This window comes from Phyllostomus discolor, chromosome 6 (genome assembly GCF_004126475.2).
Source record: "Phyllostomus discolor isolate MPI-MPIP mPhyDis1 chromosome 6, mPhyDis1.pri.v3, whole genome shotgun sequence".
Lineage (NCBI taxonomy): Eukaryota > Metazoa > Chordata > Mammalia > Chiroptera > Phyllostomidae > Phyllostomus > Phyllostomus discolor.
The window spans coordinates 94,800,691-94,817,221 of NC_040908.2; the positions used below are offsets into that span (position 1 = coordinate 94,800,691).

Sequence of the window (16,531 nt, forward strand, 5' to 3'; positions counted from 1 at the left end):
CATTACCAAGCTTTCATCCTTTCCTTTTGCTAAAATTTTGCTAACATGTTTTTATTATAGTGTTATTTTCTAAAAGCTCCACCAAAAAAAAGTATAAATTAATTACTACCTGGACCCAAAATTTAAGATACCTTTGCAATCTATAGAAAATAAGGTAAATTAAACAATATTTATTTCACATGAACCAGAGTTTGAACTGATTAATAAATTATATGTCACTTACTATATGTGAAGTAATTGAAAATTGGTCCCAAAAATCCATCCTGTGAGGCCTGATCTTTAAGAGGCAACAGCAAGGGCTCTAATTCTTCCAGAGTATAGAGTCCAGGAACTTCACCTACCGAAGAATGTAACATTTCTTTTGAATTTTAGTTGCATCACACTAATTCAAAACATATTTTACACACACAAAGCTTTTTCTATTTTTGTATTATATAATCTGCCCTTATTTAATCTTTGTTTCCAAAAATATGCAAACCTTATCACCTCAATCTTATTCATAAATCTGCATCTGCTCCCTTCATTTAATAATATTCAAACTCCTAGGCAAGCCATTTGTGATAATTCATAATCTATCCTTTTATCCGCCTTCCAAGGTTTTTCTTCAACCCTCCCCAAGACCTTGAGTTCTCGCCTCAATGAACTTTTTTGTGTTCCATAAATATAATGAAATACTCCCTTTCTGCAATATGAACCCACAGTCTTCCCCGGCCCTTATGTTCCCCCCAAATTAACATTTATCTTTCAAGATACTACTTTGCCAACTGCTATTGCTATGAGCCTTCCTAACTACCCATATGACAGGTAATGGACTCTTTTCTATTTCAGATAATATCCAAACATATCACTGTTTAGCATTTATCACATCACTGAATAATGAATGAATTACTTCTCTTGCCTTCCAATTCGATTCTGAATTCCCAGAAGACAAATATTTGATCATGTTCAATATTAACCCTAGGGAAATCTTAGCCAAGTACCAGGCAAACAAGCATTTGTTAGATAGATAAATAAATAAATTAGTGAATAGACGGACGAGCAAACTTATACTAGATATCAGAAGAACTAATCCATGAACTGCTACTAGGCTACAGAATGGTGAAAGGCAAATCAAAGTTAAGACTAGAAGTATTTGATAGAGGGCCTGACCCATGTGTTATTCACCTCTGTAAATCCAGTATTTAGCACTGGGTCTGGCACACAACAGATGTTTAAGAAATGCTTGTTAAACCAATATATTTATACTTCATAAGAAACTGTAAGACTAAGTGAAAATTATTTCGCTATACATCCAAAGCACTGCATCCATGTAGGGCACACCATAGTTTGATTTCTACTTTTCTTTAGGCTCAACTCAGAGTATCTGACCACTCACCTTTCCCCAAGCTTGTACATAATCAAACACATGCACACATATAGCTGCTCTATATTTTTCTCTAAATTGCAGCCATACAAAGATACTTTTTGATTCCTCAAATTTAGCAAAGAAAGCTGGCTCTCCTAACATATTATACATGATAGGGAATAAGAATTTGAAATAAAAAGAGAAACAAAGGCCTACTGAGTACTTTCGCTGGAAATATTTTTCAAAAATATTTTTTGTCACCCTGACTGGAGTAGCTCAGTGGGTTGGACATTGAACCAAAAGGTCACCAGTTTGATTCCCAGTCAGGGCACATGCCTGGGTTGCACTCCAGGTTCCTGGTTGGGGGCGTGTGAGAAGCAACTGATTAATGTTTCTCTCCCTTTCTCCCTCTCTTTCACTTTCTCTAAAAAAAAAAATACATTTGTGTGTGTGTGTGCGTATGTATTCTCCAAAAATGTTGGTGAAATTTAAATTTACCAAAATTAAACTGTACTCATGATTTTTGTAGTTGTATCTTCATAAAGACCAACTTAACCTGATATACAATAATTATTGGGTTAATGCTTATCTGGGTATTTGCTTTCACAAAGAAAAAGACTGTAAAGCTAGTCTATTTCACCTCATCCAAAATGAACAAGGTCTCCATCTAGTGACAACTTCAGCAATATGCAACACGAAGAATATGCACCTTAAAAATAAACAAGTTATTCTCTAAAAAGACCACAAACACTTCACGCTTTCCCAAGACCTACCATTTTCACTTGCCATTACCTCAACTCTTTTAACAGAAATTGGCCCACCATGTGTCTAACTAGAGTACTGGTCTATACATCTTATTAGGGCACTAAAGTATAGATAGCTCATATTAGAAATGTCTTTTTCGACAAAAGCTTTTAAAATTCTAAATATAATTTTATCTATAGCCTACCTGGAATGATACAAAACAAGTATTTATTAATAACCAATTCAGCCCTGACTGGTGTAACTCAGTTGGTTGGGAGTCATCCCGCAAAGTGAAAGGTCACCACTTCAATTCCCTATAGGGCACATACCTAGATTGTGGGTTCAATCCCCAGTCAAGACATGTATGAGAAGTGACCCCTCAATGTTTCTCTCTCACATCGACGTTTTTCTCTCTCTTACTTCCTCCCTCCCTCCCCCACTCTCTGAAAATAAATAAATAAAATCTTTTTAAAAATAAAATAAAATAACCAAGTTGGTTGGAGCATTGTCCCAATACACTAATGGTGTGGGTTTGATCCCCAGTCAGGGCACATACAGGAATCCACCAATGAATGCAAGAATAGGTGGGAAAACAAATCAAGCTGATGTCTGTCTGTCTGTCTGTCTCTCTCTGTCTCTCTCTCTCTCTTCCCCCCATCTAAAAATCAATAAATACAAATATTTAAAAATTGAGATATGTAAAAAAAAACTGAATCAAACATGAGCATCATGCAATTTTGTCCTGGGAGCCCCACAATAGAAGAACCCAGGAAGTTGAAACTAGCATTTAACAAGGTTTATTTTGTATTTAAATAACAAAATATTCTTGGCCCAAGTTTAAAACTAAGCTACCACAATACCAGTTCTACTAACAGTGATTACTCATTACAAAGACATTCTAATAAATTTCATAAATTCTTCAGAAAAGGAAAAATACAAGAAATTGCAGGTATGCTGCCTAGGAAACCACCAAAAAGGTCAGGTGGTTCCAGAGACAACAGGAGTACACCATGACTGGACAAAAACAAGATCTCATGTTGTCTGGATGATTTCTGCATTCATTTGTCCATATTAAGATCATACCATAATTATTCAAGCATTCCACTAATGGTGGATAGTAAGGTTCTACAAATATTTTATTATAAATTATACATATTTCCTTACGTACTACTCCTTTCATTTCTGTAAGTTAAATTTCTACAGATAATATAATTGCTATATCAAAAGGTATGGCACATTTTTTAAAGTAAGTAAGCACTGGTTGATAACTTTCCCAAAGGATTATACCAGATCACAGTCCCATCAAAAACTAGTGAGAGGGCCGATTTTTCAGTATATTCACCAGTATTCACTATTAGTAATTATTTTACATAATTCTTTAATCCTTTGGTTTTATAGAAACAAATTTCTCAATTCTCCTGTTCTGAGAATGTTTAACCCCATGTCTCCTTAATAAAAGCTATGCCAAAGTTCTCTGAAACATAATTTTACACAAAAAATTGTTTATTTGCATAATGTTTACACTATAACTTTGTTGTCTATAATTAGAAACCATTCACTTGCCTGAAGACAAAAGACTATTGATCATCTCCAAAAATGCAGGATGTACAAACTGGTGATCCTCAAGAAGTAAAATTATCTGTTGTGCTTCAACACCAGCGAGATGCAGCACCTGCACAATAAGAAAATGTATATTGGAACAGCTCACTTAGTTTATTTCTTTATTTGTTATCAGTAATCAAAATTAAAAATTCAACATTAGCATTATGGTTTGTAAAGTAAATCCAGTTCATGATCACCACATACTATTGGGGGAAATTTTAATTATTTTATAGCTAGGACACAGGAAAACGAAACTAGACAATCATTTTTATACTTATGTACATATGTCCCAGATAAACTTCCCTTTGCTTCTTTCATGTTCACCTAACATTCCATTCTGGGGTAACTGAGAGTTTAAAATCCTAACGGGAATCTTTTTCCTATCTGTACATAGTAACATGATTTTCTGATAATCATGGGAAAATAATCATAAAAATTAAAATAAAGACTATGTTGTACACCAGATATCTAAAGATCTTTAAAGGCTTTTAAAATAGCAACTAATTATGACTTAAAACCAAATGAAGAAAAAGACTATGACTCACATGTCTGAGATCATTTTTGAACTGCTTGAGCTCGTATCCTCTGGAAATCTTTGGGGAGAACAGCACTGCTCCGTGCATGTGGCCGACTAGAGATGTGATGGTTCGACGGCCCACCCCACTGCGTCCCGCTAACAGAAGGGAGCCTCCAGGAAAACTCAGCACTCTGTCTATCCTGGACATGTACTCCAGAACTTCTTGAAAAAGTAAAATATCTAAATTCTGGTTATCTCGTCCATAATGAATAAGGCCCTTTTAAAAAATCACAAAGAATATTTTATAATCAATATAAGCCACAATTACATAATAAAAATGTTAATATCTCAATTAAGATATTCACTTTAGATTCACTCTAGAAATGGGGTTAAGTAAATACATGTAAAAGCACACCCTACATTTTATCTATCCAATATTCAAGCTTTATGGCACTTTCCACAGAAAGGCATGTATGATATCAAACAAGTCCAAGGGTTCACAAAAATCAGATACTTTTGTACACAATTACTATAACTAGTAAAAAGCAGTGTGAGATACCACATTCATTTTAAAAACCTCAAAAGCCCTCAAATTTTACCAGCTGTTACAAATCAAATCAGTGTGCACAGACTATACATAATAATCCTAAAACTCTAGAAACCCAGTGCCTAGAAAATATTTTGTGAATTCTTAGCTCTTCTGCATTGCTTAGACATGAATCAAAAGCCCACACACAGGTAGCATACCCTGCCAAGAATTAAGTGATAGAGAGAAGGAACAGAGAGAGAACAATCAGACTTCATATACTTACCTTTGAACATTCCCAAATTTTGCAATATCCATTCCGGGCAAATTAATCAATTTAACAGACCATAAAAAACTTGTCTTGATATATAATCCACACTAACTTCCAATGTAAATATTAATTTTTAAAGCAACATATATAATACTGTTTCTTGTTCTTTATTATGACTAAACTTAAAAAATTGTCTAAGGCAGTGCTATTCAAAGTTTCAGTGATCCAGCAGCATCAACATCATCTGCGAAACTTAGAAATTTGGGTTCTTTGGGGCCCATTTACTGAATCTGACTTCCTCAGGATGCAACCCAGGAATCAGTGTATTTTCTGGCTCTTATACTAAAGTTTGACATCACCACTCTTAGATGATCTCCCCATTAATATTAAGCCTTATTAATATTCCCAACATCAAGTATCTTGGCAATTTTACATATATCTGTATAAGCCCATGTGCATCTAATTAGATCTGCCACAATGAACTAAATTCCAAAATAACCAGCTTTGTCTATTCTACAATCTTGTATTCCACGCCCTCAAAAAGCTTGTACTAAATGTTTCAAAACTGACTATAATAATAACCAAATCCCAATCCAAATTCTTGATCACATTGTACCTTTTTAATAACATCCTTAAAATCTACAGAATTTAGTTTTCCAAGTGGTTTTCCATGTGGAGGCAGTGGCTGTCCTGGAGCTGCCCTCCCTCCTGAGCCATGTCGGGCACCCCATGTAACATAGAAACTGTCTGTGGAAATAAAAGATATTGTTTTATATGTGGTGTCTGTAATGGAAGAATCAGCAAAATACATTTCTCATTAAATTATTTTTAAGTTAATTAGTTCAAATAAGATCATCTGCACAAAGGCAAAGATAAGTTATGTTAAAGTTTGCCTTGGAAGATCAATACGATTAGTTAAATCAGAAAGACAAATTGCTGTATCAAATTCTACCTGAAAACAAACTGATGGGATCCCTATTTTACCCTTGCATCTATTTCTCTTGCCCCTCAAAAACGACTTCCTTCAAACTTTCTCCTGTTTGTCCCCTTCTAATCTGTCCCATTTTCCTTCTCTTTCTCCAGAATCTCTATATAAAATTTATAGGTTAAAAATAACATAAACCCAGGCCAGTGTGGCTCAGTTGGTTGAAACATCATCCTATCCACTGACAGGTGGCTGGCTGTAGGTTTGATTCCTGGTCATGGCATGTGCCCGGGTTGTGGGTTCATACTCTGGGGTATGTGTGGGAAGCAACCAATCGATCTTTCTCTCTCACATCGATATTTTTCTCCCTCTCTCTCTCTCTCTCTCTCACTCTCTCTCACCCTTCCTCTCTAAAATCAATGAAAATATATCTTCGAGTAAGGATTAAAAATTTATAACATATAAAATTTCCAAGAAAATAATCTCAAAACTTTCTTTGAGAAAGAGCATAGATTTATTAATACTGCCAAAAGCCCCAACTTCTAAAATAAAAGTTAACCAAATTTTAATTAGAAAACAAAAATCCCACATACTTCCCTGAAATTTATCTATAGCAGTACTGCTATTATAAAAAAAAAATCTGTTCACTATTCTGTTTATCTTTTTTCTTCCCAATTCCTCTGGGAACTAACTGTTCCATCAAGTATCCTCCTTGTCACATGCCCAGCTGAAGAGCTTACCTTCCCTAGACTCACATTATTTTCTATTCCTCTCCTCTCTTTCATTATCATATTTCTTACACTATCTTCTTACTACCTCTCTTAAATTCCCTTCTGTCTTTGGAAACCACTAGTCTAATACTCTTATTTCAGAAAATACTGCCCTGATTGTCAAGTCCAAATCTTTTTTGTGGTCATTTTTTGTGTGTGCAGCTCTTTATTGAAGCCTTTTCCCTTGGTTCTGTATTATCATACTCTTCAAGCTATAACCACTCCTCCTTTTCAGTTTTCTGTTTATCCTTTATATGTTAATGTTTCCCTGCATTCAAGTTCAGACTGTAATTCCTTAATTCTAAGCACGCTTCTTGAATTATTTAGCCTTAGTCTGTGGTTTAAATATCAACTATTTATATACCCCAAATCCACTCACTATTTATCTCTGGGCAAGTCTTCCAAGCTCATGTTTAGTCTTATATTTCCAATTGTTTAGTAGACATATAATTCAGACATTTATTCATTAAACACTTAACACACACCTGTATTTAAGCATTGTACTCTGTTAGAGATAAGTAACAAGACAAATATGATTCGTACCTTTAAAGAGCAATGAACTTTATGTAGATTCCCAAAAGACACTCAAAAAGCTTGCAAACATTCAAATACACATCTAAAACTGAACTCATTATCTTTCCATCTCACCATGTCTCACCTGGACTGTTGTAGTAGCCTCCTACCTTACATGATATCCCTGCTACAAGTCTCTGCCCCCTCAACTATATCCACACTGCTACTAGAGTAGCACACATGAAAACAAAATTGTTTAGCTCCACACCACTCCATTACCACATGTAGTTTTCCACCACCAAAACAAACACACAATTGTCATAATCAAGGCCCTTTACAATCTGGCTCAAATGCCTGCTTGAATCTCCTATCTCCCTCCTCGCCTCATTATATACTCCAGCTTTCTCCAGTCTTTGATTTTTTTCATATTCTTTTCCTTTTTATGGAATGCCTTCCCCTCTTCTTCATTTGATATAGTCAACCTTTCAGACACAGAGTCTACAATTGCTCAAAAAAGAATGTAAAGCCTTAGGTGTTAATCTAACAAAATATATATAGGACTTGTATGCTAAAAACTATATAAAATTGATAAAAGAAAACAAAAACTAATTAATAAAGAAATGTATGTTAATGGACTAGAAGAGGTCAACTCTCTCCAAACCAGTACATAGAGTTAAAGCAGTTTCTAACAAAATCTCAGCAATGTTGCTTATATATAGAAATAAGATTATTCTGAAATTTATATGGAAAAATAAAGAAACCTAAATAGCTAAAACAATTTAAAAAATGATAAAGCAGAAAGAATCAGTCTACTCAATTTCAAGACATTATATAGCTACAGTAATCAAGAGAGCATAGCATTGGCAGAAGGACTCACATATACATTAGCAAAACAGAATAGAGAACCCAGAAATAGGCTAATACAACTAATTTTCGTTTCGACAAAGGTGCAAAAGGAATTCAAGGCAGAAAGGTAGCCTTTTCAAAAAATGGTGTAGGAACAAGTCGACATCCATAGGCAATAAAATAAACCTTAACCTAAATCTCACTCTTTATACAAATAATTAATTCAAAGTGGACAACTGACTTAAAATATAAAACTATAAAACTTTGAGGGGAAAAGAAATCTTCAGAATCTAGGACTAAACAGAGTTGTTACATTTGACACCAAAAGATCCTTAAAAATAAAAATTAGTTGGACACCATAAAATGAAAACCTTTTTATGAGTGAAAGACCCAATTAAGATGATAAACAGACAAGCTACAGAGTGGGAGAAATATCTGCAAAACATGCATTTGACAAAGGATTAGTATCTAGAATATATAACTCTCAAAACTCAACAGTAAAAAAAAAAATAAACAGTACAATTAGAAAATGGACAAAAGATCAAGAAACATTTCACTAAAGAGGATATACAGATGGCAAATGAGCCCATGAAAGATAGAAAAGGTGCTCAACATCATCAACTATCAGCAAAACGCATATCAAAACCACAATGTCATCATACACATGTATCAGAATGGCTAAAATAAAAAATAGTAACAATACCGAATGCTGACAAAGATGCAGAGCAATTCTGTCATTGAAATATCACTGATGAGAATGTAAAATGATACAGCTACTAGAAAACAGCATGACAGTTTAAAAAAAATAAGCATATAAGCACCATACAACCCTATAACTGCACTCCTGAGCATTTATCCCAAAGAAATGAAAATGTATGTTTACAAACAAACCTATACATGTGTTTATCATAGCTGTCTTCCTAAAACAAAACTCAAAACAGCCCAAATGTCCTTCAGCAAAATGGTTGAAGAATTGGTAGTTGATCTGAATAGCTACTCTTAGCAATAAAAACAAACAAACTACTTAAATATGCAACAACCTACATCTGTATATCTCCAGAGAGTTTTACTGAGTGAAAATGAGATTCTTGAAACGGCAATATTAAATACGGAACAAGCTGGCAGTTTCCACAGGGTAGACAGACTACAAAAGGGCAACATGATAGATTTAGTGGTGTGTTCTATATCTTAAATTTATCAATATCAATATCAATATCCAGGTTGTGACCTTGTACCATAATTTTGCCAGATGTTGCCACTGGGGGGAACCAAGTAAGAGATACATGTGCGCTCTCTGTATTAATTCTCACAACTGTATGTGAGTCTACAAACATCTCAAAACAAAATATTTATTTTTAAAAGTTTCAAAGTAGAGTCCTCAAAAAATGAACCTCTATCTCTTTTATACCCTTAACATCAAATATTTATTCCAAATATATTCAGAAATCATGTTAATTGTAAAATACTTCATGCTGTATTCTAATTACCAGTGTAACCACCTACTTGCACAAATCTTTGTGGCATCTAAACACAGTTCTAATTGCAAGCAAGGGCTTTTCATAATTATCTGCCACTGGATTTCAAGTTTCGTGAACACAGTGATGTGTCTAGTTTATTTTTAAGTCCCAACATTAATTTTTCTTGATAAATATCTCTCTATACAAAAATCCTATTTTCCTAGATCTAACATATATCAAATCTGTATTTAAAAAAATACAACTTTGCATTGAAAAGTAAAGTACTGAGGAAAAAAGCATATATTATTTATTGAGTACTACATAGGAGACTATAAAAAAAATAGCAAACTTTAGAGAATTCAGATACCTAATAAGGCAGTGATACCATCTAATCCCCAAAAGATATACCACTTTCTTTGCAAGAACAGACAGTATTAACTCGATTTTCAGACTGAGAAAGATGGCACCGTTTAAGAACCAAAACCTCTTCACACTAAGCCATGAAAATATAGGCCACATGGACATAAACCCCCACTAAAAATCAAGCCAACTGTGTACCATTATCAAGTTTTTCTCAGCATTTCCTCCTACATGAAGTTCACTTGAACTTATTTCCTGACTGCAAAACTCAAACAGCACCTAGAAAAGTACTTCTATCAATCTCAACATCCTTACCACCTTCGCAGTTCATTTTGGCTTATGTAACATGACCCTGGGACCAATATTGAATCCAGAAATGTACAAAATACAGGGTTGGGCAAAAGTAGGTTTATAGTTGTGAGTTCATGAAACACAGTTTATTCTTACATCATTGTTTATTAATGATTGTATTATTTTCCATACAAACAACTGTAAATCTACTTTTCCCCCACCCTGTATAGAAGGTACTCTATGAAATATTTTTGAAGCTTCACTTTAGAGTCTGATAGAATAGAAACTCATTTTGTAACTTAAAAGCTATTTCATTAGAAAATATTTCCATAATATGGTCCTTTTTTACCAAAGGTCCTTTCACCAAGATGATTTTCATCACATGCATTAATCCCACAGCAGTTTTCAAAACGCAAATTTGTTATTAAGCAGTAATAATTTCAAATGCAACATAGCTGCTTTCACTATATGAGGTTATGCTTTGTTTATCATAACAATAGGTGAAGCTAGTAACAAGAATACATAAAAAGTTCTCTGCTGACATGAATAGTGACAAGAATGAGAACGTGCATTAGTTTCAAGCAAAAGTTTATTACAATCAAATATGGATTTTCACAATTATCTTTAATTTTCATACATATGTAACATATATGTTTAAAAACATTATTAGTGAAAATCCTTCAGAAAATACAACACTGAATTGCAAATGTAAAATGCTACAGCCTGAGCCCTTTTTTGTCCCCTCAAAACAATTATCATCATCATAGTTTGTTTGGAATTATTTAAATCTAGCAAAAATGACAGAGCAACCCCTTATGATAAAAATACATTAAAATTATCCAATGTTTTTATTTGTTTAGACATATTAAATCATGCTATTAGTAAATTCAAGTTCCTATAACATGCACGTATATAGGTATATATTTACACATATATGTAAATTATATATTTACACACATATGTATTATATATTGACATAAACTCAATAACTATATTACCTGCCATATTGTCTAATATATCTGACCCCCAATCTCCTTGAAACACCGATGTTAAAATGTTGTCGAATAAATGAAGTTCCTTTGCACCAACAATTTTGTCACGAAATAAGCGCCGTGCTTCATATGCTACAATTTCTAATACATAATCTGGTGGATGGTTTGAAGATCCTAAAAAAGGCAAAATTTTCTTTAATTGTAATAAAATTCAACTGATTTTGAAATGGCCAGTTTCAACATATTAGTAGAAATAAATAGACAATAAGAATCTACATACCATAATTTTGGCATCAGATAAACAGAAAAAAAAGAGAAAGAAAAGTTTAGATTCTTTGGGCTAATAAGTTGGTAAATTCTTCTGATTATTTAAAGTATATATTAAGCACTATTATCTCTACTTGTTCAATAAAAATGCCAATCCCAAAAAGCACTTAAATATGCTTTGGCTACAAAGAATAATAATTTCATTTTTCCCAAAATCACCTTTTCATCATGATAATCATAAATACTTTAGATGAGAAGATATAATAATTATTATAATTTTAACATTAATATTTAAATTTAATGTTTATTTAAATTTCACATTAATGTTATTCTACCTATAGTTTTTTAAAATACCATAAATAGTTACAATACTCATATCATGTATCTATCACAAACACAATATATAGTGTAAAGACACAAGCATGTACACACGTGCACACACACACATACTCTGTGGCCTAAGAAAAAAAAGCGATTTAAAATCATGAAAGCAAAACTTACCTCCTTCTAAATCATATCTGAATAAGCCAAGAACCCACTGGGTAAGGATGCAAGGAGTGAAAACATAGTGACTATAATCATCAACTGTAAATTTGGCCCGCACCTGAAAAAGAAAATACAGTAAGTCATCTGTCTGCTTTCTTAATGATATGATCACAATAAATTTTCCAGTGTCCTTAGACTCACATAAATGCCAATTTCTACCAATGGTTTGGAAGTGTATCTCAATTTAATTGATTTCCTTAGTTATCTTGTATATTATATTTTATGCGCTTTAAAACATTTTCTAAGAAGGGTTGTTCATAGGCTTCAACAAACTGCTAAATGTTGTCCATGTTAAAAAATAAATGAAATGTGTGAACCAAAGTGTTGCAGGTTCGATTCCCAGTCAGGGTACATGCCTGGGTTGCAGGCCATGTCCCCCAGCAACCACACATTGATGTTTCTTTCTCTCTCTCTCTGTATCTCCCTCCCTTCCCCCTCTAAAAAATAAATAAAATCTTTAAAAATAAAAAAGATAATCATTCAAATGAAAAAAAATAAATAAATGAAATGAAATGAAATGAAATGTTAAAAAGTGCTGCTACAGAAATTCAAACCTAAGCTTTATAAAATGGTGGCTGCAATTCCAAGGCACTCGCAGATCTAGTAGGTATGGCCCATTTTCTAATACTGGGAACCAAAGAGTTAACTAATGTTCAAGGAGCCACTGAGCTTTTAACATATCAAAGTGTCACTTTTCATTATATAACCAGTACAGAGTCTGCCCCTTTCTCTCTATGGACAGAGACATTGCTCTTATTCTGGCCTTGATCACTGAACAGTTGAGTTAATTTTTTTTAAATAGGGAATTTCTTTTTTTAAGATTTTATTTATTTTTTTAGTAAGGGGAAAGGAAGGAGAGAGAGAGGGAGAGAAACATCAATGTGATGTTCCCATCTCATACGCACCCCCCCCCACCAAGACTGAACCTCCAACCCAGGTTTGTGCCCTGACCCAGAATCAAATCGGGGACCTTTACCTTTGCATGATGATGCCCAACCAACTGAGCTACACTAGTCAGGGCTAAAAAATAAGGAATTTCTTTCTAACTTATTTTTCCCTACTTCAACTACAATATTATAAAAAGCATCTACCACAAACACTTTCGTAACTTTCACATACTATTCACTTTACCTAGGTGGACCTTTTCATCTTCAGTCACTTTGTAAATTTCTATTCACTTTTTAAAAATTCAGATCACATTTCACCTCCCCTTATCAACTACCACACACAACAGTTATTTAGTCCCTCTTCTATGCTTTCTTTGTATAACTTGTGCCACTGCTGTTATACTTATGACACTGTATTATATATGACTAGGTCCCTCATTAGAACGTGAACTTCAAAAGAATAGAGACTCAGCCATCATTGCATCCCCAGTACTAGCACTAGAAAGATAATGTCTTCTGCCATCCTTAATGGCTATTTTCAAGTATCACCCTACTTTACCAAGGAAGGATATTTTAGGCATTTCCTCACAGGTAAGAAGAAAGAAACAAACATCAAATACTACTCTCTTGAGTTTGAAGCCTGGAAGACAGGAATTAATAAAAGTCAGGAGAAAGATCTAGTTTTGGAAAAAAGATGAACTCCATCCTAAATATTCTAAATTTGAGCTAACTGCAGAATAATTATCCACCCGCTGATTCAATCAGTCAGTATTTATTGTCTACTTGAAACTGTGCCAGGGATACAATAGGGAATAAAGAACAAAGAGCATCTGTATTCATGGAGCTTATACTGGAGTTAAAAGGCCTAATACACAACAGGAAGAGAAAGTCTGAATATCAATACAGGTCAGGATTAAAGACAGTCCCTTGCAAGTGATACAAATAGACATGAAAACCAAAGTATACTCTAAATAAATATATACCTGCTCATACACTTGTACCATAGATCCTGCTAATAGATAAATTTTTGATGAAGAACCCCAAATAGAATGATTCTTCAAATTTTTATGTAAAACTGGTTCCAGATATGCTCCATAAATTGTCTGTAATTGCTCTCTTTCTGGGTAACTAAAAAAGAAAGTTGAAATAAATATAAGAAACAAGTTGAAATAAATCATTGTTCTAAGTTATTATTTTAATGTTAAATTATAGCAGTGGTTTTCAAACTGTGATGTTTGAGATCATGCAGATTTACTCAGGGGGTGAGGCCAAGCTCAACATCCCTATTCTCACTGCAACCAAATTATATCCCAGATTATCTGTTTTCAAAAACTGAGGATCCTAATAAGGACTCCAAAGAAATCACTTAAAAACATAACTGCTTGAGAAACCACTGATCTTTAGAAAGGGCTAAAAGGAAAGCTTTGCTAAGAGGAAGGATTTTGAGTTATATAGTGCCTGTACATAGTGTGGTAATAATATACCTCAGAACTATAACAGTAGAATACAACAAATAAAATCAAATTCTTTCTCCTAAAGTCAATCTCAATACAGCTTAATTGGTGGCTGTTTAACATTTCTGAAAGAAGAATGTTAATAGATGGTTATAATTAGCATGAAAACACAAAAATTAGATTTTATAAGGCAAAATATAACAGAAGGAATAGATCCATAACCATGAAATTCAAAAGTCCTGTAACAATTATGGACCATGGAAATGGGTGGATATATTAGGAATAATGCTGTCAGCCATTAACATTCTTCAGATCTAAATTCTACTTTCTTCAGATTTAAATTCTCTGTTTAGTTATCTTCCTAAATTTCTATAGTGTTTGTGTTTTTCAAAATTGTAAAACATTTAAATATAAAATCTAACATTCTGATTCCTCATGTTGATGGTTTAGAGCACAAACAAAACAGTTCTATTTTATTCCTAATATACAAGAAGTGTTGATTAAAGTCTTTATTATCCTAAAGTATTGCCTATCATTTGAGAAGGGCAGGCAAAAATTAGTATCAGAGTTTAAGTTTGACTATTTGTATATTCTACATTTTGAAGAAATATCATTTGTGGATACCTTTAATAAAATGTAACTGTGTCTTTCCCCCAAAATTAAAACACTAAGATACATACTCTATAGCACAAAGACGAACAATAGAGGTAAATCTGGTAGTAAGCTTATGTCTTCCCAGTCTTCCTCCAGCTGACATAGAAGCCACAATATGAATATTTTCTAAACCAACCCATTCCAAATTTTCATCATAAAATCCTTGATATGTCAATACCTATTTGAAAAAAATTTAAAAAATAAAAGTTTAATGCTTACTATTTTCTAATCATGATAGATTTTTGCATAGAATTCATTTCCAAATGAAGGCAATCATCATCCTCTACCTACTTCAAGAATTTAAAATTGAAATATACTTCAAATTTTTACATCATTGAAAAAAAAATACTGTTCAAGACTGTTTAATGAATGTTAGCTAAATAGTTATCATTTTTAAATGCTTTCTCTCTAATAAAACATTAAAATTCAGGTGATAGTATAAATTCACAAGCAATTATCAAAAATAATGAAATAAGAAAAAATGTTAAAAAGTTTTGGTTTTTCTCTACAAATATTTTATTATATTTTGCAGTTATGTGGTATAGGTAAAGTTGAAGACACAGAAGCACAGTAAGTTCTAACTGAGAATTTACGATTCCTAATGTGATGTGAAACAGATAAATAAAACCTTCTACATTGACTGAGAATGCATGGTCTCCAATCCCTGCTACACAACAAAAATGGGGACTAATGAACTAACACAGCCAGAAAGGGACATGACAGAAAGTCTAACTCCAGCACCATCCTCAGCTTCTGTTTTCCTCCTTTTAGGAATAAAGGACATGTAACAGGTATAGATAAAGGCTGATTTTACTCTTCCTGTCATGTATGAACTTGATGTAATACTAACTTCTAAAGGGAGGAAGATCCGAAAAAGTTGACCTAGAGCAAGACCGAGACGCTTCAAGAGTTTAATTTCCAGGACACATTCGAGATAAAACTGGCTCTAAGGAGGAAAGCAGACTTTTCCATCTATAAGAAAACTTAATGAAAATAAGTTGGTTCCCAATTATATCAAAACACTTCAAGTGATAAGACTCACCTGTTGTAAGAAAGCTACCAAAGTACTGGTTCCCCATTTATCAAGTTTGGGTAAATTGATATCTTTTAAGTACAAAACAAGTCTTTCACAGTCTTTTGGTCTGTATACTCGGCCAGTATTAGTACTGATTACCATGCAAGTCTGGCTCAATTTCTGTAGGAGGTGTCGAGATGTGGTCTGTGCACTGCAGTGAACTGTAGCAATCTGCGTGGAGCGCAGCTGAGAAAAGGCATACCTGAGCAGCATCCTATGAAAGACGTGTAACACCAACTTTGAAAATGCAACCAGTAAAACACCTTTTATTTTCAATATAAAATTTCTATTTCATAAATATTTCACTTTCTAAACTATATATGATGTTTAAGGGGAAAATGGTAAACATGGATATGGTAACTATTTTAGACTGAAAAAATATATTCATATTTTAAGGCAATTTTGGGACTATTTTAGCAGAAAGGAAAAAAACAAAGTTTACAGAAATAATTTAGTTTGGTCAACTATATATTAAGGACACCAATTGTT

At 33.3% G+C, this 16,531-nt stretch overlaps 1 protein-coding gene across 3 annotated transcripts in view; it reads right to left on the minus strand.

Annotated features, from left to right (window-relative positions):
* Positions 1-16,531, minus strand: part of DYNC2H1 (dynein cytoplasmic 2 heavy chain 1) — a 319,367-nt gene that overhangs the window by 222,388 nt on the left and 80,448 nt on the right. For 2 of the 3 annotated variants that reach the window (XM_028516717.2, XM_028516716.2), the window contains exons 43-51: positions 16,010-16,256; positions 14,994-15,145; positions 13,843-13,987; positions 11,928-12,030; positions 11,166-11,333; positions 5,622-5,752; positions 4,237-4,485; positions 3,653-3,761; positions 224-337 (exon numbers count right to left, since the gene is read on the minus strand). In XM_028516717.2, coding sequence (XP_028372518.1) covers positions 224-337; positions 3,653-3,761; positions 4,237-4,485; positions 5,622-5,752; positions 11,166-11,333; positions 11,928-12,030; positions 13,843-13,987; positions 14,994-15,145; positions 16,010-16,256 — 1,418 coding nt within the window. The remainder of the gene's footprint in view (positions 1-223; positions 338-3,652; positions 3,762-4,236; positions 4,486-5,621; positions 5,753-11,165; positions 11,334-11,927; positions 12,031-13,842; positions 13,988-14,993; positions 15,146-16,009; positions 16,257-16,531) is intronic. The other variant, XM_036028642.1, reaches the window with a different exon arrangement.